This window comes from Microchirus variegatus (assembly GCF_963457635.1).
Source record: "Microchirus variegatus genome assembly, chromosome: 5".
Taxonomy (NCBI): Eukaryota; Metazoa; Chordata; class Actinopteri; order Pleuronectiformes; family Soleidae; genus Microchirus; species Microchirus variegatus.
This window is the reverse complement of record NC_139806.1, coordinates 2,535,469-2,560,475: the sequence shown is the minus strand read 5'-3', so window position 1 is coordinate 2,560,475 and position 25,007 is coordinate 2,535,469. Positions and strand designations below refer to the sequence as shown.

General features: G+C 42.1%; 1 protein-coding gene across 1 annotated transcript in view; it reads right to left on the bottom strand.

Annotated features, from left to right (window-relative positions):
- Positions 1 to 24,638, bottom strand: part of LOC310927711 (cadherin-6-like) — a gene marked incomplete at both ends in the record, with an annotated part of 55,778 nt that extends 31,140 nt beyond the window's left edge. Inside the window, 4 exons of the mRNA XM_083890085.1 lie at positions 954 to 1,127; positions 5,848 to 5,967; positions 6,714 to 7,008; positions 24,405 to 24,638. Of these exons, the coding sequence (XP_083746211.1) occupies positions 954 to 1,127; positions 5,848 to 5,967; positions 6,714 to 7,008; positions 24,405 to 24,638 (823 nt within the window). The remainder of the gene's footprint in view (positions 1 to 953; positions 1,128 to 5,847; positions 5,968 to 6,713; positions 7,009 to 24,404) is intronic.
- Positions 24,639 to 25,007: the final 369 nt, after the last annotated feature.

Here is a 25,007-nt window from a genome sequence, read left to right as displayed (position 1 = left end):
CACTTCATCGAAACAACAATCTCAATCTCCATCTTGGATCACATTTGCCTTGCTTTCCATTCTTGGATTCCATTGTGCGTTGCTTCAGTTTCCTCTGATCCTCACTCATATTAATTGGAGGGAAGAGCTTCCCCGTCTTTACCGCACGCTACATGTTCCTGCTACGGACAGTTTCGACTGTTATTACATTGAGTAGGTAAAAAAACAAAAAAAAACTTTATTTATTAGCAAAAACCGGAGCTGCCGTCTCCCCCTTACCACTGCTGCCAACACACAACCCACTCACAGAATCTTAACCCTTACCCCTGCGGGTCATCTCTCAGTAATAACTCCAGAAATGATGGACTTTCTGTGGGGGCGGCAAAGGCCGACCTTCCCGCCTGAACTTCAGCATCCACGCGCTGAAATGTGCAGCAGACTTTAGTTTGGGAGTTTGTTTTTTGAGTTTTGAAAAATAGCAGCAACTTCTCCATTTAAGAGTTCCGAATCTATTAAAAAATAAAATCAGTAAAGAGAAACTCCATTGTATTGTGCGCCATTAGGGTAAAAAAAAAAAAAGTTTTGTACCACTCACTCACTCACGGCTAAGTGGAGCGATTGCTGTTCTGTGAACAAAACCAGTTGTCGTTCTTCACTCGCTAACACACACATTTCCATTAGTGTCCGTCTATATTCTGGTAAAAATCCATAAAATCTTAATTTTCCCCCTCAGTAAATGGTGGGATATGAAATGTTGACTTTGCCTCGAGGGCTCGTTTTAAGTACATTTGGACGCAAAGGGATATTATTGATTCCTGAACTTGATTTGTGGATAAATAAACTCTGTGACATTTCTGTCTCGTTGAAACTTTTTTTTTTTCTTTCATTTCTGCCTCTGATTTCCATAATGAATGTTATGTTATTGTGTGACTCGGTGTTTCATCATGTGGATGCGATATCACCTCCTCACTTACTCTGGGTGAAACGTGGCGGGTTGTCGTTGACGTCGGTGAGGGTGATGTTGACCACCGTGGTGCCCGTGAGGCCCCCCCTCTGCCCGGCCATGTCTTTGGCCTCGATCACCACCTGGTAGTGCTCCCTCTGCTCGCGGTCCATGTCGCCGGGACCCAGAGCCGTCCGGATCACGCCTGAACAACAGAGACAATAACGTTATATAGCGGAGCTACGTCTTATACCTCCTACATCACATCACACTCACACTCACCCGACAATGACAGCCCTGCGCTGTACGAATGAACAAAAGAAGATTGTTAAGGTGACGTTAACCTGACTTTATGTTCTCTTGTTTCCTCTGTGGGTGGTTGAGTAGAGAACCACCTGTTTTTATGCACAGCTTGTTAACAACGGCGTTTTCAAATCCTCTTTGACCTCACAAAACTTTGCGTAATGCGTTTCTGTACAAATCAACAGACTTGATATACTGTAGGAACACATCACTAATCCTGTTTGGTTACTTTAATCATGACTTTACTGAGTTACTTTTCAAAAACATGATGCACAACCAAATGAAATGCAACAGTCTCTGACTAGGAAGAAAATTGTTAAACATTTAAACCTATTTTCTGCACATATTCCGCCATATTTTGATTAACTTATATTTTTCTGCAAGTTTCCTCTTCTTTTTTTTGTTAGCCCTGGTCCGAGGCTTGAAACTGTAACGCTAACTCCGCGCTAACTTTATCTTTGCTGGCATGCTAACAGGACCAAGTGTCACTGGTGGGCACTGATGGGTATCAGCTTCTTACATGTGAATATTTCAGCTCCATATAACAACCAAATTAAATGCAAGGAAGAAAATAGTTGTTGGAGTAATATTTTGGAAAAATGATGCTTCCCAACCTCAGTTTCCAGTTCTTTTTTTGTTACGTGCCCACCAGTGACACTTGGTTCGAGCCCTGGGCTGAGGCTGGAAACTGTAACGCTAATTCGGCAATTTTTAGACTCACCGGTTGCGTGACGGGACCTCATTCCCAGAATGTAAACAGTGTCCGCCATCTTTGCTGGGGACCAAGTCTCACTGGTGAGTATCAGCTTCTTAAATGTGAATATTTAAGCTCCATATAACAACCAAATTCAACGCAAGGAAGAAAATTGTTGAACATTTAAACCCATTTTCGGCACACATTCCGCCATATTTTGATAAAGTAAAGCAAGTCTTTCTTCGGTTAACTCATATCTCTGCATATTCCGCGACCGATGTGAAAAATTATGCTTCCCAACCTCCGTTTCCAGTAATTTGAGAAATATCTTTATTCTTTTTTTTGCTACGTGCCCACCAGTGAGTTAGACCCAGACAGTGTCCGCCATCTTTGCTAGCAGTTATGCTAACAGGACCAAGTGTCACTGGTGGGTATTAGCTTCTTAAATATGAATATTTTCTGATTTTCTTTGCTCCATAAAAACAAATAAATCATTAAAAACTGAATAATTTTGGTTTGTGGACAAAAACAAGACATTTGAGAAGATCCGAGAACCGTCTGCTTTTGAGTCTCCAGTGATAACAATGGCATGACTGTGTCGCCCCATTCATATACTGTATATATATATATATATATAAAAAAGAACTGCAGACTCCATTTGTGTTTTAATCGATGGCTGTTGTGAAGCTTTTTACCCTTTTCAAATAAAACTGCTTTGGGTTGCTTAAGATAAATTGGGTTAGTTATGGACATCTTTTTTTTTTCCCCCTTTCATCGATCCAACTCTCTTCTAAATGTTGTTTCCTTATTGAAAAATCTGTCTATACTGGAATGACTTAATGAGTAATTACTGAGATTGATACAGGCCACAGAATTCAGCAAGCATTCATATTTATTTATTTAACGTTCACGTAACGGCCACTTTATTAGGAACGCCGCAGGAAGTAAAGGCAGGAGTGGCAGCTTTTTTTCCATGCAAGGTTTGAAGGGTTATGTGTTTTTGGAAAATAGTCTTTGGTTGTAAACAAGTGGGATTGTTACCGTTCCTGCCTTTTTTCTATTTTGTACCAGTCTGCTCAATCTCCTCTGACCTCTGGCATCAAACGAGCCATTTTCTGCCCGTCGCGCAGAAAATGGCTGTTTCTGTAAATTCTAGAAATGGTTGTTTGTTGTGTTGTGTTGTGTGAGGAAGAAAAAAGCACAATAAAAGAGCGGTTTCTGAAATACTCTGGCTCCAACAACCATGACATGTTCAGAGTCACTAAATGCAGCCTTCCCCCCCCCCCGTCATTCTGATTCTTCAGTTTGAACTTCACAAGCGAGTGTATGTACGTACTTTTCTGTAAAATCCTTTCATTCTCATTTAATGTATTATTATTAGTGCTGGGAGGTTAAGTGTGGTGAACGTGCGTTAACCACGTCAACGTTAACGCACATTAACGCGTTTCCATGACGCGCGTGACGTCATGTTTACGTGACTCCCGATTGTTAAAATGAGTCTCTAAAGTAACGCTAAACTTTAAAAACAGAAGCACACATACGCAGTACACAGGTACGCTGGTTATTTGTAGCGCTGCTCTTTTCCTTTAATAAACAGACCGCTCCAGTTTGACTGTAGGCGCGCTAAAGGAGCTAGCGCAGCTAACTGAGCTAACATCTTGTAAACGGTGCCTGGACTCCGGTGCCACAGCACGTAAACATGACGTATTATTTATCTCTTGTTACTATTTACTCAGATTGCGTTCACAGGAGATTAACCCTTTTACAACCACAGGGATCACCGCGGCGCATACGTATTTCAAATTACCATAACTCTTAGCTGCTTCGTGCAATTTTAATCTTTCAAATTGCCCCTGAAACCTGTGAAAAAATTCTAAAACTATAATTTACAAGATTCGGATTTATTTACACAGAATATGCCTCTAAAACTTTGCCAAACTCCAAGGCACTCAGTCATTACCGTAATGCATGTAATAGCATCAGAAAGCCCCATTTCACAGCTTCCATGGGCAGTTCAAATGATTAAAATTGCACGAAAAAGCCAGGAGTTACGGTAATCTGAAATGCACATGCGCCGCGTGAGCACAGCGTACATCTAGACTTGTGTGTACAGTCAGTGGTCGCTGTTAACAACGTTCCACGACACTTGTTTACGCGGCTTTTATCGGGGGAATAATGTTTGTCACACCATGAAATCCGACCATGAACCTGAACCTGACTCATCTTTTTAGTTACAAACAAACAGATGAGCAGAAAGAGATTAGAGTGCTGATTATCTAAATGGACGGCTGACTTTTTTTCTTTTTATTTACACAGAAAGTACACAAGATCAGCTGGGGGCAGGAAAAGACATTACAGCAAAACCCATTTTCTCTTCTCTGTTCCCTTTTCTCCTCGTACAGAGGTGAAGGCTCGTCCTCATACTCACCGTTTTCACCATTAGGGTTTTTAGTTCTTCCATAATTATGAGTATTGATTCAAATTGAGATTATAAAGAGCTGAGTTCATGCACAAAACACCGTTTAGCCAAATCAAATTTAGCTGCTGGTTACAGACGCAGGTGGGAAAAAGGATTTTTTTCTTCTTCTCTAAACTGCTTACAATAACACGAGTGAGATAGAAATGGGATTTAAAGTCAGCAATGCAGCTTCAAATGAGACGCAGTATTAGTGCTGGCAGTTTCCTGCTCTTGTGGTTTTTGCGTCTCCTGCTTTAATTATTTGCTCTTTTGTTGCTGTTATATTTTTTCTCTTTTTTTTTATCATAATGACAATGAAAAGAGTCTTCTACTGTTGTGTCGTTCCAGGTGCGGCGTCGTCCGATGTTTACTTTCATTTCTCCGCGCGTCCACTGCGCCATGTTTAACTTAGCTCACGACGCCTAAAAGGAACGCTGACATTTCACCAAAATGTCAGGCTGCTTTAGAGCAAAAAAACACCCGCTGTAGGAGCTTTTAAGCTTATTTTCTTTCTTTATTTCACTTATTTTTGGAATTAAAAAAAATCACAGTGCCAGTATGAAGGCTTATGTTGGTTCTGTGAAGCTTCAAATGATCTCCTCTTCATCCAGACCTGGTTCTTCGGCTCCTTCCGTCACTCCAAAGACACGAAGATGATGGTCACGCTAGCTAACTTAGCTAACGCTAAACTGACTGCAGGCATCAGCCACGATGTTAGGCTGGGTTTATCCTACAATAAGCTCCACCCAAAAGGATTTTTATGTCACTTACTACTTTATAACGGTCAAATATTAGGATTTTGGAAGCGATCTGGGTGCAGATCTTAATTCAGGGTGAACAATTAACCTGAGCAGAGGCACTTTCCCATTTCACCCATTTTTTTACCTACTTGGTAAAAACATTTCTGGATGAAGAAGCCCTTTAAATGGCTCCACCCCCTCCTGACCCCTGATAGCAGCATAGGCTATAGCAGTTTGGCTAGTTTCTAACATCTAATTCACACCTTTCTTGATGTGTTTCAGTATTTTATACAAAGATACTCTGCGTATAATGCATAGGACGTACAGTATCTACACTCTTAGAAATAAGGGTTCCAAAAGGGTTCTTCTACAAGGGCTGAGGTTCTACCTGGAACCATTTGCTTCTGAAAAACCCTTTCCCGAAGAAAGGGTTTTTCAAGGGTTCTTGGTAACACTAATGGTTCCAGTAAGAACCATTTTGATCCACAGAACCTTTACAAACCCCTTTCCTGAATAAAGGGTTTTAAAAGGGTTCTTGGTGGAACCCTCCAAAAGGGTTCCATGTGGAACCTTTATAAAATGGTTATACCAGGAGCCAAAAAGGGTTCTCCTATGAGGACAAGCCGAAGAGCCTTATATGGTTCTACTTAGAACTTTCATTTCTAAGAGTGTAAGCATTACCCAGAATGCATTGATTGCGTTTTTTAAAGGACAATTCTGTCACCCGCACCTGTGTTGGGGTCCACTGAGAAGTACGGGTGTCCTTGGCTGATGCTGTACACCAGTTTGGCGCTGCTCCCGTACATGCCGTCATCGGCGTCCGTCGCAGTCACCTGCATGACGGACGTACCTGAGAGAGAGAGAGAGAGAGAGAGAGAGAGAGAAACGCATTCACACCGTTATTGTAGTTCAAACACGGGCTGCAGCTAGCGAATATGCTTGCAATCGAGCGTTCGGCCAATTATTTTTCAATTAATCGAGGAATAATCGATAGAATACTCGATTACAAAAATATTCAATAGCTGCAGCCCTAGCAAGCTACATTAAATCGGCTAACATCAATGTTTACTTTAGCGTGTGTCGCCAGCGTTAGCAACTGCATGCTATCGGCTCAGATGCTGAATCATTGTGTTGTTGTGGTTACGCCAGCTGTCGTTGACAGTGGTCCTTCACATTGTTGGGTTCTTGAAATGGTTCCACACTTTGGACATTTTGTACACACACACACACAGACGGATCGGAAATTTCCGATCCAACTATAGAGATTTCCGATCCGTCAATTACGTCTGTATCGGAACCCGATACCGATACTGGATCGGATCGGCCCCATCCCTAGTTCAAACGATACGATAAAGCCTCATAAAATCATTACATTTGATGGACGAGTGAGTGGTAGGTGAGTGGCAGAGGAAGTCGTCTTTTGATCAGATGGTAGTGGTTCCCGGGGTGAGATAACACTTAACACTTAACCCCCCAGTCGCTCCTGAGGGCTGTGTCAGCAGCGTTGTGTCACTTTGAATAAAAGCGTCTGTCAACCACAACACAAATGTTCCTCCTCGCAACGGGCGAAAAAAAAAAAAAAAAAAGCGATCTTACCGATGTCAGACCTCTCGGGCACGCTGCCGGTGTAAACCTCCTTGCTGAAGTGAGGCTCGTTGTCGTTGATGTCGTGGAGTTTGACGGTGAAGTCCGTCTCGGGCTCCAACTTCTGACCCGTGCGCTTGTTGACCACCGTGGCTTTGAGGATGTAAAAAGACTTCTCCTCACGGTCCAGGCGGCGGGTGGCGTGCAGGTCGCCGTTGTTCTCGTCGATGACGAAGATGGTGCCCGCCCCCTCGCCCGACAGCACATATTTGACCACGCCGTTGCCGTGGTCCTGGTCTGACTGGAGCTGCAGAGAGAGAGAGAGACAAATAACACACATAAGAGCTCAAATTATTGCTGCTACACAAGCTGTGCACACACGACTTTTCAGTTCAAATTTCTACTTACATACATTCAGAGGTAATAAACAGCCCACATTTTAATGTCGTCACTCATATACGAGTAAAAACACCACCAAGAAAAGGTAAGATTGTGAGGAGAAAGATGTAATCTCATGAGAAAACCAAATTTCCCTTCATTTTTTACCGTCTGCTTGTTGTTATTTATTATCTTATACTTGCCCTAAATCAAACTGCCTTCAGAATTAATGAAGCTGTCCTGTTTTGCACTGCAGTCTTATCATTTTTAGACTTTTTCCATAATTGTATGCAGGGGAGAAAACCATTTTGGTAAAAAATAGTTTTTTGGCTTAATGTTTCCCACTCCGAGTTAAGCTGGTTATTCAACTAAGATCTTTTTCTGACCTGAGAGTTTATGTCTGGGGAGATTTCTTTATTTATTTCCTGCTAACATGGACGCTGTCCTGCTGCACGAAAATACTCACAAGAGCAGCAGATGCCTACTAATCCACTCCTGAAAATATTCCCCTCAGTAAAAGCACTACTTTCGCTTGCTGTGCAACGTTTGTTAAGACGAACGGACGCCAGCTGTTTGAGAAAATCACTGCCCCGTTTCAACATAACTACATATTTGTGATGCATGTTTCTTAAAAAAGGAACCAGTGTGTCTGGTTAACTCAAGCGAGTCTGCTTGTCTTTATTCATCTTCGAGATGGAACGTGTGTCACATTTAATTTCTATGGAATTAGATTTGTGTCGATAATTTCAAACACATTTTAAGAAGCAAATAAAGTATCGATTGAAACAAGTGAAGGAGCGCAAAGAATAAATCAGGGAGTGCAAAAACAAGTGAGGGAGCCTAAATAACAAGTGAGGGAGCGCAAAGAACAAGTGAGAGAGCGCAAAGAACAAATCAGGGAGTGCAAAAACAAGTGAGGAAGTGCAAAAACAAGCGAGGGAGTGCAAAAACAAGCGAGGGAGCGCAAAGAACAAGAGAAAGAGCGCAAAAACAAGTGAGGGAGTGCAAAGAACAAGTGAGAGAGCGAAAAGAACAAGTGAGAGAGCGAAAAGAACAAGTGAGAGAGCGCAAACGACAAATCAGGGAGCGCAAACGACAAATCAGGAAGCGCAAAAACGTGAGGGAGCGCAAAGAACAAGTGCGGGAGTACAAAGAACAAGTGAGGGAGTGCAAAGAACAAATCAGGGAGTGCAAAAACAAGCGAGGGAGCGCAAAGAACAAGAGAGAGAGCGCAAAAACAAGTTAGGAGCGCAAAACAAGTGAGGGAGTGCAAATACAAGTGAAGAGTGCATAGAACAAATCAGCGAGCGCAAAGAACAAATCAGGGAGTAAAAAAACAAGTGAGCGAGCACAAAGAACAATAGTATTTTCAAACAATAAAACACAATATTTCTGAATGACTAAAATGATATTTTAGTTGCTTCTTGAAAAGTGTTGTTTGAAAATATTGACACAAATCTAATTCCATACATTGCCTGCGTTATTTTAGTTAAATCAGGTTTCATGTGTGTACAGGCAGGTTATTCATGTGCATGGACGGAGGCTGGAGAAGCACGGACAGGCCAGTGTGACAAGCTTATGAAAGATGAAGTGGAGAAGAGCAGTAGACAGAAACACAGAAGGAAGAGCAACGAGGTCAGCTCCAGATTGAGAAACAAAACAAGAATCCTCTGAAGCAGCAAACGAGAAAGAGAGCAGCAGAAAGCCAGAGTTTGTGTTGCGCCCGGAGCAGGAAACATCTGTGAGATCTGCAGCTTTGACTCTCTTATACCTGCAGCAACAACCTCCCTCTCTCTTTCTCGTCTTTGTCTGTATCTGTCCACCTCAAGAGGCTCACTGTTCACCTTTCATCCCTTCATCCCTGCTTTACTCCTGTAGGTCAGGTGTGAAGCCGAAAGCCTTTGAATGTGTGTGTGTTTGTGTCCGTGTACAAGTGTAGCGGCACTGTAATATGTAAGCATCCACAAAAACCACTGTAGAATAACGTTCTTCGGTTATTCTTGTGTTATCTCGTTGGGACGCGAAAGGTTATCAGTGGTGTTATCACATGTTACTGTTATAACTGGTGAGGGATCCCCTAATGCTTCATTTTAGTTTTGCTTTCTCCTACACTGTTGGATAGAATCGAGTAAGCAGAATCAAAGGCTGCAGCCTCGAGTGGTTCGGCTATTCAAGCGCTAACCAGTTGTAATATCGCCCATAAGAATCTAAACTCCCGTTTAAAGCCTTAAAAAAAACCATAAAATAGTGATTTGCGCTCTGTTAATTCCTCAGGAAACATGAGCATGAAGCTCATTTGAACTTCTTTTTTAGCCCCAATCATCAGCGGAGTTGCACCCTGCTGGGTATTTCCGCCAAAATACTTTAAACTCAGAATTCTGACTTAACTCTCAGAATTCTGACATTAAACTAAGAATTTCTGACTTTAAACTAAGAATTTCTGACTTTAAAACTAAGAATTCTGATTTTATTCTTGGAATTCTGACTGTGAAACTCAGAATTCTGACTTCAAACTCAGTAAAATTCAGAATTCTGACTTTGCTTTAAACTCAGAATTCCGACTACTTTAAACTCAGAATTTCTGACTTTAAAACTAAGAATTGTAACTATATTCTGATCTTAAAGTCAGAATATTGAGTTTAAAGTCAGAATTCCGAGGATAAAAATAAAATAAATAAGAATAAAACTATTCTACAAGTTTTCACAAAGATGGTCACATCCTAACACTAACCCAGGAAAAACACACCAGTTAAGGACTCTGCAGCTCATTACAGCAGTAAGTCAAAGACTGGGTCAGTTTATGAACCTTCCAAACTTTCCTTCTTTCACATACCAACAAAACCTCGACAGGAACAAGAGTGCTGATGCTCAGTCTTTGTCTTTTATCCTCCACTCAGAAAAAAAAGAAAGTCATAATCTGAAGACTGTTGAAGTTTTGCTGCGTTGTCAATGAAAGGATTTTCCTCTCAACTCGATATATCTGTCCCCACAGAAGTCCTGTTCCTTCAAAAGCCTCCCCCAAAAAAAGACAAAAAAAAAAAGAGAGGCTATTGATGTTTTTTTTTTAACGCGGAAACATCGTGAACGAACACTGCTCAAGTTCTCGTCCCCTTCTTCTTCTTCTTCACCTTTTCCGGACAACTGTATACGCTCCACGCCTCGACCGACCTGCCGGTATAATGAATCTCACGCCGGCACAGATTTTTTAATTGGTTTATGCAGATGAATCACAAACGAAGGAGGAGAGAGACCAAAAGAATGACTGAGACGCCGCTGAACACGTTTACGATTCCTGCCATCGCCAAACATCAAAAACACAGCAGCGGATGGGGAATTTGCCCGTGTGTGTGTGTGTGTGTGTGTGCTCATCACAGAATGACAAACAATTCTTGCGTGACACAGCATCAACAAACACAAGTCCGTGTTCTTGCAGTGTGGTCGACCATGAACACCTGACCAGGCCGGGTTTGGACAGATATTGTCCATAAATATGTTCATCTTTTGAATCATTCACATTTCACGGGTCCAATCTGGGGAAAACAATGACCGTTTGTGTCCAGTACAACACACAACACCGATATCACAACCTTGATTTTCTACTTTTTTACATTTTACATTTACATCATATTTAGCTCATGGAACCGACTGAATTTGACCCTTTATCTGAGTTTCTATGGAATTAGAACACTTTTTACAAATCCCCAAAAAATATTGATTTAATCATTCAAAAATATTGTATTTTATCGTATTAGTGTCCCTGATTTGTTCTTTGCATTATGTTTTTTTATTTGTGGGCGGGCCTTAGGAACCTGGGACGCAAAGAACAAGTGAGGGAGCGCAAAGAACAAGTGAGGGAGCGCAAAGAACAAGTGAGGGAGCGCAAATAATGTGAGGGAGCGCAAATAATGTGAGGGAGCGCAAACGACAAATCAGGAAGCGCAAAAACAAGTGCAAGTGCGTAAAGAACGTAAAGTGTATTTTGTTCTTAAAATACAATAAAACACAATATTTTTGAATGATTAAATTGACATTTCGACAAGTGTTGACACAAATCTAATTGGGGTTTTATTTTTTATTTTTTAATGAATTAAGTTTCGAGCTAATAACGACACTGAGCATCATACCGGTTCATCCTTAGAAGACACAACGCTAACGATTGCGTGTCAGGAGAAGTGGAGAATTTAATTACGACGACAGATCGCCTTTCACTTTTCACGTACAGGAGGTTTGTAGTCCGATCGATTATCCCAATAATATTAGTGTGGGTTGCTTTAAATGACAAAAACACAATGCTTTGTTTTTTAAGTGCTGATGAAGAATTGCAGAGGTTGTGCAGTGAACGGCGTCGAGGAAAGGAAACAAGATGTCTTACTTTTGATGGCCCTGAGACTTTTTTTCCCTGAAGGGAGACTTATTAGGAGCAGACTGGCAGAGTGTGTGCAGTACGCTGGTATTTTTAGACATGCGCACCCAATGTATTCATACATGTCAGTGTTTGCAGCTGATGAGTTCTGAGGCAGAACAAACAATTCTGTCCAGCTGCTTTCCCCTGCAGAGCCGCGCTGTGTTCAGATACGGAAAAGGTGAAGCCGTACTCTCGAGAGCAGCGCTGTCTCTGTTCTTAGCGCCCCCGAGACTTCAATTGGGGGGAAGAAAAAACACACTTGGTCGGGCTTTTTTGGCTACAAAAATTGGAGGTGTCAAAGTTTGAGCTCCAAGAAACTCAAAAGACTTTCCGTCAGTCCAAAAGTTGATCACCGGCTTTAACGAAGAAGTGCTCTCTTAGACGTAAGCCACCGCGACACGAAGTCCAAAACTGATGACGAATAAGACATGAGGGGAGGACAGAACTGAACAGGCCGGATAATTATACACAGGTGAAAACACTAAGAGCAGCAGCAACAAGACATACGCAAGGACAGCGGCGACTAAAACGAGACGTTACACGTCTATTCCACATGATCGTCATGCAAATGCACTACAATACTGTTTTCTTAAAGTCACGTAAACACATTAGTCCGACTAAGAACGAGCTCGTCTCAGTCGGACTAACATACAGTACCTGGAACAGGAAACAGATTCAATCCGTACTAGCTTGTATAGAGGGACACATATGACACCTATGTAGACGAAATCAGACGCACACACAGCTTGGCGAGTCGTTCTATTCCTTAGTCGGACTACGGCGTTAGCTCGACTAAACCGTGCATATAAAACGTACCAAATGATGCAGTTACCCACATCCATGACTCATGGCCACATGATATACATTTTTAGGCATATTCATATGGATGCAGATAACCACTGAGACGGGCCATAGTCTGTCGTCTGGACGTAGAATACGCCACATTTAAATGAAAACAGTATTATGAATGCAGCCCAAGTGTGAGACACTTGAGAGTGAGAGTGTGTGTGTGTGTGTGTGTGTGTGTGTTCTTGGCAGAGCAGCTGGTGAAGAACAGGCAGAACTAATGCTCTGAAAATGAGTCACACTCCGGCCCCTTGATTACAGATGTATGCACAACGGGTCTGTAATCATTCAGGTGACTGATGATGGACTTTCTTCCCCGCGCGGAGATAACGACAGTGGACATAAAACATGCAGCGGCTTTGCATTCCTAAAGAGACCCGGCATAAACAGACGCTAAGTTAAACCTGCTTACAGTGGCAGAGGATGCAAGCTGAGCTGCTGCTGTTCTGTCTCTTCACCTCATATTCCTCTATGACAAAGCACTGAATAAGGGAATTGGCTCTTCGTGGCTGTCTTATTAGGTTTGATTGTGATCAATTCATGGAGATGTCATCTCGGGTCGTCAGTGCACTGTACTCCGACGTGACGCGATTGTAACAAGTTGTTGTTGTCGTTGCCTCTCTGTGATTTTAAACCTGGCACTCCGATCTCACTGCGACCTCTGGCAACGACCACTGCGTTTCTCTGGCCAGGAGAGCTGCTGCTGCTTCACTGGATATGTTCACCATTTTCCCTATAAACCCCGGAGATGCTCGTGTGCATGACAATCTGTGAAATATTCAAACCAGCCCATCTGTCACCAACAGCCATGCCCACATTCAGAGATACTTCAATCACTTTTCTTCCCGTCTTCTGATGATTCGGGGTTTGAAGCTCAACAGGTGGTTTCTGACCCTGGACTGAACCACCATCACCACACGCCGGATCAGTAGGCCTGGGCAACAGATTTTAACCTCCTAACCTCTAATCCCAACCCAAACCCTAACCCAGAGCTCTGCCTGGGGATCAGGTCTGTCAAACCACCATTTGACAGACCTGGACTGAACCAACATCACCACACGCTGGATCAGTAGTTCTGTGCAACAGGGTTTTAACCTCCTAACCTCTTAAGCCAAATCCCAACCCCAAACCTAACCCATGCCTCTTTGTGCATCAAGTTGCTGCCATTTGATCAGCTGATCGGTTTCTATGGTCGAAAAGCTCCGTCTAGGCCGTCCTCGAGATAATGTCATCAATCAGAGCAAAGGCGATAATCATGAAAACAGAGACAAGCATCCGCAGTCATTGCATTGTATTTAATTTACTGCTCCTAGCAACGGCTGACAGCGTTTGCATGTTCGCTGAAGGGGGGGGACGCGAGCCGACGAGTGGGCAACATAGCAACCGAAAGAAACTAGATAATGATGCCAGACTGATTAATTAAATGACAAAGTCACTGGACCTTTACTAGAAGGATGAATATTTGGCATACGGCGTCTACATAAATATATAGCGAAGTAGTAATTTAATACGACAAAGTCGGTGGCTTTTGTTTGACATCCGGTGTTGGCAAAAGAGGAACTGTTCGCTGCAGAGGTTTTTGGCTTGTATTGGACGTACATTATATGAATGTCGCCGTCACCCTGAAAGTCCTGCCAAATCCTGTTAGAAAATCCTGGCACTTGACTAAAGCGCTGCTTAATATTCTTTACGGAAGAGTGGCAAAGTCAAAAATAACAGACTGAACAGCCATAAATATGCTGTGACTGACTCAATTCTGAGTCAGATAGAGCCCCGGACTGCTTGGGGCTCCTAAGAGCACCTAACAGTTGTATCTATTTATTTATATTTACCTCCCTTGAAGGCATGACTGAGATGTTTTTCGCCAAAACAAGAAGAGGAAACAAAATGTTCCTCTTCAGAAATGCAACATCACATTTATAAGCAACCACACAACCAGAATTCGCTGCCTCACGGGTCCAGACCTGCGCCAAGAAGTCAAGCCGTTTGCATCCATGTCTAAGCAGGACAAAGATGACTCGCATACACCCCATCAATTGCCACTTTTATTAGCCACACGGGGGCCTGCGGCAGATTATACTTCTGCACACCTTGGTTGTAGCACGCGTTGAGTTGCTGTTCATTTTCTATCATCATTTTAAACCCTGTCTTGTCGGGCATCGACGAGGCATTTTCACTCAGAGAACTTTATGATATTTTCTCATATTCTCAACATGGAGATGGATGGTTGTGTGTGTGTGAAAATCCAAAACGAGTCAGCAGTTTCTGAAGTAGTCTGTGCAGCCTGCCTGGCCCCCATAACTTCAGAAATTCATCTTGACCACGTCTACATAATTTAAAGTGAAACTTGAAATTCTGGTCTCGACAGAGTACATATTGGACACTCCCCCTCTCCTGGCCATGTGGGTTTGCTTTCAAGGGAGCTGTGTGCTTGCCGGTCAGCACCTGTGTTGTACGATTCAGTGTACCTAGCTATTTTTAAACATTGTTAAGACAATGTTTTGATAATGAGGAGCAGTTCATCCACCGTTCCAGAGGGGGGAGCTGCGCTTCTGAGAGTGGGTGTGCTGAATATACTGGCCAATCACAAGACTCTGTATTCTGGGTGAGAGAGTTGAGTCTGAAATATCGCGGCTGGGAAACACTGGATTTCTATCGGGTCGTTTACAGCAACTAGGAGGTTATTGACCATAAAAACAAGTTAATGTATGTAAGTATACCTCCATAACTAACATATATGTGCAACAGGACCACTCTATGTGAGCTTTAAAGACGTGCGGTGAATTCTGATGACTTGAAACTAGTGCTGGGCACGTTAACTGCGGTTAGCATGGCGCGTTTCCATGCCGACTGAGCGTAAGAAGACGTGCGTGGCATCATGTTTGCCGTACGCTGGCTATTTGTAGCGCTGCTCTTTCCGTTTAAGAAACAGACCGTTTAATCTCCAATACGACTGTAGGCGCGCTTACCGGCGCTAAGTTAGCTAACGGAGCTAACTGCTAAACAGTTCCATGGACTCCGGTGCCGTACTACGTAAACATGAAGTCACACGTGTCTTTTTACGATCAGCCGGCGTGCGTTAACGTGCGTTAGCGTTGACGGCGCTAACGCGTTAACGTGCCCCAGCACTAGTTGAAACCATTCACGCTTGCAGAAGCCAACGCTGGTGTAAACAAACAACAAAACACTTCAGGACAGGACATTTCTGTACTACACATTTGTTTTTCAAGTTGTTATCACAGAAAAAAAGACATTGCCTCTATTTAATTTGTTAGTTTTGGTTTGTCCATACTGATTTAGACCAACAACTCTGTGCTCCGCTACACAGCAGAGTGTAACAGCAACAAAAAAAAACAATGTTCAGCATTAAAATGCCGTCTGACTGAAGTGCTAAAGTAATACAAACACTGTCGTGCTGCAGTAAACATAATTAAAGCGGTTCCTCTGGTGGGGGAATAATGGTTTTAATAAAACTTAAAGTCAGTGGTTGGAGTTGACACGACGCGTGACTCAGCGAAACAATTCCACCACTCAGAGAGAAAGAGTGAGAATTCCATCTGATGTGACTGAGAGAATAATTTTCTTCTTTAGACTTTTCAAAGACAAACTTACAACCACACGATGTGGAAAAGATGGGTCACACTCGCACATCTCCCTGGTTGTACGAGTCTCCATCGAGTCAAGCGTTGAGAGATAATGAGCGTCTTCAACCAGAGAGACACAGAATTATCATAAAATACAGACAAACATGCACGGTCATGTTGTGTTCAATTCATTTTCTGCTCCTAGCAACTGCTAATAAGAGCGTATACACGTTGGCTGAATGGGACGGTTGGCATGACAATGGGCGACATCCACGACAATAAAAAGCCCCCAAAGACTCCATGATGTCTGATTAATTAAAGGCGGCTCGGTCAGTGGTCATTTAAGGGTAATTAGCCTTTTCCATATTTACCACGCTCCACATACCAGTGAGAAAGAGAAGACAAAATGGTTCCCCGGCAAAAAACGGTAGCATTTTACCGTAATACGTAACGTCTTGGCCACGCAGCAGGAAGACTCAGGTTTGAGCCTCAAAAATATGGGGATTAGGTCAACTGGACACTTGTTTGTCTCTATATGTGTCTCTGTGACGGACGGGCGAACTGTCCACGGTGTGACCCCGACTATCGGGTAGCGTTAGCCCCTTTAACCCTAACCCTGCGACCCCTTGTGTGGAGGATGAAGCGGTAGAAGATGGATTTAGATCAGGTTTGTGTGACTTTTATCCAACACTCTGTAAATCAACTAAGTAAGAGAAAATATATCATGTCGTACATTATTTCATAAACTGACGTTTCCACACAGCGGATTTACTATTTTATCTCTCCACTGCACAGCTTGTCCTTGAGTTAAGGTTATTCCGCTGTAATGTAATATTGACAACATCTCACAGAATAACTTTTTTTTTTTAACTGTTTTGAAAGTGAAACAGCTCATGCAGCACATCATCTCGCCGAGCCCCGTTCCATTTACTATTTAATGACTGAAACATCAGATATGATCAGTGTTTACAGTACCACGGAGCTGTGACTTGCATGTTTGCAGCAGACGGGACCTCAGGGGACGAACCTCACCTCCCAAACTTCTTCGCTCTTTTGTGGCTGTTCCTCTTCCCCATCCTCACCTCCTCGTGTTTTTTCTTTTACTCAGCAACACTTCTACGCCGACATGACAAAACCTCTGTTCTCCCCTTTTCCTCAATCCCTCGGCTTCCATTTCCTCACCTTCCTCCCTTCCCTCTCCCCGGTTTGATCCGTGCTGTCTTTTCCTCTCCAGCGCTGTTCAGTGTGATTCGATCTGTCAGTCTTGTAGGGCTGCAACACCTCCCTCCGTGCTTTTACCTAACATGAGCTGATGAAGCCCGAGGACTTTTCATCGCAGCACAAGAGCTCGCTTCCCAGAGTGCTGATGTGTCCCAGGAACGCTGCCTCTATGCGACCACCTCCTCCTCCACCATGCATACTGCTGTCTCTTATGGTTCTTTTCACCGTCATATCCAAGCTGACAACGGCACCACACTCACGCGGTACCTCACGGCGACCTTTTTAGGGCTCACGGCTATTTCTGACTTCACTGACAAAGCCCTGCAGCAGTGGGCCATACTGTGGTATCAGATCTTTGCAGTTATACGCGCTGCGCTTGTCTGCTGTTGTAATTAGGGCCACGAATGGCAGGGAAACTTCAGATTATTATCATCGTTATGATATACGTGGCTTTCTGGTCATTTTTGAGGGGATAATCGTGCATAAAAACTGGTTATATTAAAAAGTGGGTATAGTTCCCAGACCTGTGTGTTGCTCAAGGGCTCTTTAGCGCCCCCTAAGGTGAAAACAAAAAAATTGAGTTCCACCGTATTTCCCCAAACTTGGTGGGATGATGTTATAGAACAAGACAACGCGACAGGAAGTGGGCTATTTTGAATTTTGGCGTCCATTTTGCCGATGTGAACGCTACGTACTCGTCCGAGTGACATAAATAAATGCGCTAATTCGTAATAGACTCATCAAAGGTGTTTCAAAAGGTTTTTGCGGATTTTGAACGACGCGGCCACGGCAGCCCTCAGCATTTTGGCGAATTTTGACCATTCGCCGCGAAACAGGAAGTGCCCTATGACTTCAGCATACGTTAAGTTCCACCGAATTTCCTGAAACTTGGTGAGAAGATGTTTTTCGATGTCGACGAAGAAAAAAAAAATGTAGACTGTGACCATGGTCTCAACTCAATAGGGAGTCGGCCATTTTGAATTTTTGGTGATTTGCACCCAACGTAAATGAGCTTAAACTTTAAAGTGAGGTCAGGGAACGGTTGCACTCCCTCACCTGCCTGGGGACGCTTGCATCTGGACGTGAGCGCCCTATCATGACCTCCTAGTCCTAGTTACTTGTGTAGTTTTAGGATTCAACAAATGCACCAAACGCCACAAAGATAATTCTGTCTGAGTGCTGCAGCAACGTGCACACGAATACAAGTTACAGCAAATTTATAACAATATTTAAATCCCTGCGATTGGACCATAAAAGAAATGAGGCGCACATGAAGATATTTTCTCCATTAGAGAAAACTTCTTATAGAGCTAGAGAGAGAGATTAAATTAAAGTATGCAATTCTTTTTTGTTTTTAAGCTGATCAGGGGATTCATTTAAAAAATGCAAACGCTCGCAAATAACTGGCTTTTGTCGGCAATAAGACGGGGAAACAATTGGTATTCACTCCTGGGTCAAATTAATCTATTTAGTGGCTCTGATTGGCAATAATGGAGATATGACATGAAAAAAAAAAAAAAAAAAAAAAAAAGAAGTTTTTTCTGAAATGTTTGTTGGTGCATTTAAAATACATAACCCAGTAATGGAAAAGGGTTAATCACATATTTTTGTGGGTTTACCTGCAATTACATCTCCTGCATTAGCACTACCCATTAACTCTGGTGTAAAAAAAACAACTGATAAACTTTGTATGTCACTGTTTTTTAATCACAAAACTAGTTGTTGTGTGCGTTTAGTGTGTTTTTCTCACGACGGAGCGCGCGTGACATGTAATTGTTTGGGCAAAACCGAGTGTTAAAGAGTGGGTTTCTACTTTGTTTCACCTGCAAAGTGAAAAGTGTGAGCACGGTTTAAAAAGGTCAGTCCCCGACTGCACTGGGAAACTGTCGGAGCTTAATTAAGGTAAGTGCAGAGGGTCTAAGTTGAAGATGGCAGTCAGTGAGCAAACGGTAATGAATGTTACTGAGGTTTCTTTTCTATTCTACCCCCCCCCACCCACCAACCCCATACACAAGTAATTAACTGTAGGAGTACAAGCTAATCGATCAGTGGCAGCAAATAAATGCGACTTCTTAAGTTCCTCCCAAACAACAACACGCTGGATGTTCGTCTGTTCATGAACTCATTTCAAACATGTTGCTGTTTGATTTTGTTCAGGAACGCGTCAATCAGAGGAAGACGACTGATTAAAGAAACTGCATCCTCCATCTTTCTTACAGGGATTTCAAGATGTCAGGAAAGGAAAGATGACCCATTTATAAAGTGTGTGTAAAGTGATAAAAATATCTCTTGGTGCCAAAATGTGGTGCCAAATAAAAAGCAGGTGAGACTAGAGCTGCAACTAACGATTATTTTGGTCCATAAAATGTTAAAAAACGTCGATCAGTGTTTGTCAAACCAGGAAATGACGACGTTCTCGTATGTCTTTGTTTTGTCCACAAACCAAAATGATTCAGTTTTAATGATTTCTTTGTTATGTGGAGCAAAGAAACCCAGAAAATATTCACATTTAAGAAGCTAAAACAATCTGAAATCTCGTTTTTAATCATAAAAAAAGCTTCAAACCGATTCATCGATTACAGAATAGTTGACGATTAATTGTTAAAACCTCCCGTTAAACAAACAACATTTTTACACTATCTTCGCCCACAGATGGTCAGAACCAGCTGCACCCGTGTAACTCTAAGTGTTGCCATGGTTACCGTGTTATACAAGCCCATCACAACGTCACGTCCACATCACCCTGAGCAAGAGCCGACGTTTTTTTGTAGGGTTCACGATGTCCCGACCGCGACTTCCTACATCGTACTTTTGCGAGTTAAGTGGCTTCACTCGAACTCAGCGAGTAACCGAGGAGCCAAGGGTTTTTGTGAAAGTGCCCGAGCTGAAGGAAACTTGCTCGTTAACTTAAAAAAAGACCTCCGATGAGGAGTGAGACGAGACCATGGTTTGGCCTTTTGGACGATGGGAGCCGCCTGAACTAATGAGTAACTTGATGTCCCATCGGGGTGCGTTTGCACAATCGTGATCATGCATGTTTCAGTCAGCTGTAATTACTTGTAAGGCTTTAAAAAAAATGCTTGTCCGAAATCCGAAAATGAAAAGGGGATATTACCATTTTACCTCATACTATGCTTGATATTAGGCATGGACAGAGAACTTTTTTTCCCATTTGCTGATAATTAGTTATTTTCAAAAATTTGTGCTGGGCACGTTAACGCGTTAAATTTTAAAAACAGAGGCACACATTTGTGGCGCTGCTCTTTTCGTTTAATTAACAGACCGCTCCAGTTTGGGCAAAACCCATGTTTGACCCATGGTGGATAGTCGTCATGGTAACGTTTCGTGTCTTAACGTCAACGGTGGGTATCGGCGCCCAGCACTATAAAAAAAATGTGATTTATGTACCAGGATACTACACTCTTAGAAATAAGGGTTCCAAAAGGGTTCTTCTACAAGGGCTGAGGTTCTACCTGGAAACATTTGCACCTGAAAAACCCTTTTCCCGAAGAAAGGGTTTTTCAAGGGTTCTTGGTAACACTAATGAATAAAGGGTTTTCAAATGTTTCTTGGTGGAATCCTCCAAAAGGGTTCTCCTATGAGGACAAGCCCAAGAACCTTACATGGTTCTACTTAGCACTTCTATTTCTAAGAGTGTACACATTTATGCAGCGTTACCATGTTCCTATAAATCAACCACTGGCTCAGTAATTGATGATTTTTTTGACTTTCTATTCGTGTTTTTGCCCGTAACGCCCTGTCCCTACTCAATATCCAGTCCCACTAAAATGCATCTCATATCGTTAGGAGAGCATTCTCTGAAGCACCGACCAAAGGCAGCAGCAGAGAGCGTAGACCTGCCAGCTCTTGTTCACCTCAACCTCAGCAGGCTTCACACAGAGCAACAACACAAACACACATACAAACACACACAGCACCTCCCAGCATCTGGATACTGATCAAACAGTATCAACAATCATCACGACGTTCTAACTTCACTAATGGAGCCCCAGAATCTTCTCTTCTAGATATTAAAACAGAGCAGCGTGTGAGATGGAAAATCCATACGTAGCCCTGGTTACTCAGCGCAAGGTATAATTGCACATTATACACCTCATTAGAAGTCCAATAGTACATCATCAAAGGGCATGTTTTATGCGCGGCATCACTGAGGGCCTTACTTACGAATGAATGGATGAAACCTTTCTCTGCCCCAAGGTTCGCGAGCACGACTGTTTTAAAAATTAACTTTTATTCCTTTCCTTTTTCTTGCAGTTTCCCTGCAGTTTGTGCAGGCGTTAGCGCGCGTTCATCTGTCCACTCGTTAACTGCATCATGGCAACAGACATTTATGATTGTGTTTTTTCCCCATTCTACGGTTGTAGCACAGCACGGCACGGCTCGACTTTTCTTTTCCATCAGTGATAGTGCCTGGTACCTGGTGGTTTTTATAATACCTGCTCTGACGAGGTTCTAAGCAAGAGCTGAGCCGATACCAACTTCAAAGCCAACAATGCCAAACTGTAGATCAGTATAGTGTAAATAGTTCCAAAATCTACCGTATTTTCCACACTATAAGGCGCACCGGATTATAAGGCGCACCTTCAATGAATGTCCTATTTTAGCAATGTTTTCATATATAGGGCGCACCGGATTATAAGGCGCATAGAATAGAAGATATTGCAGTCAAACGTTTGACTGGGGTTGCGTTATGCATCCACTAGATGGAGCTGTGCTAAAGGGAATGTCAACAAAACAGATAAAGTCAAACTTTACCAAATGATCCATGTATAAGGCGCTCCGGATTATAAGGCGCACTGTCGTTTTTTGAGAAAATTAAAGGCTTTTAAGTGCGCCTTATAGTGCGGTATTTATAATCCCAAAATCTATTTATAATCCCCAAATCTATATATAATCCCAACATCTATATATAATCCCAACATCTATTTATAGTTCCAAAATCTACTTTATGTTCCAAAATCTACATATAATCCCCAAATCTACGTATAATCCCAAAATCGACATATAATTCCAAATTCTACTTATAGTTCCAAAATCTACTCTTAATTTCAAAATCTATTTATAATTCCAAAATCTATTTATAATCCCCAAATCTACGTATTATCCCCAAATCTATGTATAATCCCAAAATCAACATATAATTCCAAATTCTACTTATAGTTCCAAAATCTAATTATAATCCCAAAATCTACATACAATCCCCAAATCTATGTATAATCCTAAAATCTATTTATAATCCCAAAATCTATTTATAGTCCCCAAATCTATGTATAATCCCAAAATGTATTTATTGTCCAAAAATCTACTATATTTCCAAATTCTACTTTTAGTTCCAAAATCTATTCATAGTCCCCAAATCTATGTATAATCCCAAAATGTATTTATTGTCCAAAAATCTATCTATATTTCCAAATTCTACTTATTGTTCCAAAATCTAATTACAATCCCAAAATCTAATTACAATCCCAAAATCTGATTACAATCCCAAAATCTAATTACAATCCCAAATCCCACTGACTGGAGTCAGAGTCATGTGTTCGACACAAGAATCAAAGCGAACAAAGCCAGAACTGTGGATTAAAGTTAATAAGAGGAAAAATACTGCGATTCATAAAATACTTCAAAGGAAGTTTTCAGCAGTCAGGACGACTTTCTTTAGGCTTCGCTCCACTTAAGAATTCACTGTTTAAGCACAAATCTCCACTTCAGCATCACTGAAATACTACTGAGATCAGCGAGTCGCTGCTGCTGCTGCAGTATATGTAGAATGTACTTTCCTAGAGAGAGAGAGTAAAAATCTATTTAAGCTAATAAATAAATAAACTTTCATGCGGTTGAGTCTCAGTAAAGTGTCGAGGTAGCACGACCTTGTGGCCTGTGTATGGAAGTATGTGAATTTTTTATACTGCTCTTCCTCTCATATACTGTAGACCTCTGTGGTCACAGTGAAGAACACGTGCACAGCTCGCAGATTCTGCCGCTGCATGAACCCGGACATGTTTTTACACTCGTTTGTGCTTCCCCGGATTTAATAATCCATGATTATGAAAGGTGCATCTCTGTCGTCACGCTTTCATTGCTTATGCTCACACAACACAACCAGAAAATCACGATAATGTGGTAGATCATAGTGGAAAAACACAAATATCTGGCTTTTTAAATTTAAAAATGTATCATTCCAAAATCTATTGATAATACCAAAATCTAATTATAATCCCCACATCTATTTATAATCCCAACATCTATTTATAGTCCCAAAATCTAATTATAATCCCAAAATCTACTTATCGTTCCAACATCTAATGATAATCCTAAAATCGATTTATAATCTGAAAATCGATTAATAATCCCAAAATCTATTTATAATCCCAAAATCTATTTATAGTTCCAACATCTATTGATGATCCAAAAATCTATGTTTAATCCCAAAATCGATAAATAATACCTAAATCTATTTACAATCCCAAAATCTAATTATAATCCAAAAAATCTATTTATAGTCCCAAAATGTAATTATAATCCCAAAATCTATTCATAGTTCCAAAATCTATTGATAATCCCTTCCTCCTTTTGCATTTTAAAATCATGTTAATGCTGATTTACGGTAAAAAACACCTAACACCTGACTGCTGAAGATGATTTTTAAGGAAATCCACCTCTGGTTTTCAAAATAAAACACTTGGATCGCTGTATCTGTGTATTTGAAAGTTTCAGACACCTATTAATCAGAAAATATAAGCATCTGTACAAAGTACTGTATACACTGATATCTGATAGTGTACAATGTTTGGAAAATAAATTCAAATTAAAAGTCCAGATTATCTCTTTTGATAGGAAATGATCATCGACTTTGAGACACTTTTCTACGCCTAGAGCAAACAACTTGAAACCCTGCTCATAAAAACTGCATTGTTACAGGAGCATAACCTCTGAATAAAGGTCTTTTAATATAAAATAAGAATGAAGTAGTCCCTGATGTGCTTTGGGGTCGTTGCAGTGCGTTTGGCCCCCGTCGGCCACCGTAGTTTCACCGTTAGCCTTGTAAATGGCGATCAGCGGTGACACAGACGTCGTTCGCCGAGTGTTTAGGGCGATTAACCTCAGCATAAATCCAAATGAACTAATTAATCCAAACGAGGAAAATTAGTAAACATGCATGACTAATAAGCGTCTTTCCACCTAATGGAGGGAACGTCGTTCTAACAACATGGAGGACAATAAAAGCCGTGGCACAGCTTTTTCACTCACCTTGCCGATGTACTGGTAGTCGCTGCCCGTGTACTCCTCCTGCAGGAAAAACTGGTTCCACATCCAGCCACGTCTCACTCTCCTGAGCAGCTTCTCCCCTCCGATCGCCGTCGCCGTCGCCGCCGCTGGGTTTCCCTCTCCGTCCACCGCCTCCGTCCTCCGTCCAATCAAAGACAACGCGTCCAGGGACAGGCCGAGACAAAGCCACATGAAGACCAGTAAGATAGTTCTCATTTTTCCTGGGGGGGAGGGGAGCGAGGAAGCTCACCGGGGGTATCGCAAACAAACGCTCTATCTGCCCAGCTGGATCACCTCGACTTGGCAGACGGATCTACCGCTCATAGTCCTCCAGGTTTTGGCTGACGGAAGAAAGATGCTGTAAAGAGAGGAGAGAGAGACAGAGATGAGGTCCAGGCAGTTTAAATGGATTCCCTCCAAAATCTGGAGCTGCTTTACGTGGATTTCCATCCATCCATCCATCCATCCATCCATAATCTACCACTTTATCCTCCACCAGAGCGTCGCGGGGGGTGCTGTGCCTATCTCAGCTGACATAGGGCGATAGGTGGGGTACACCCTGGATAGTTCGCCAGCCCTCCGCAG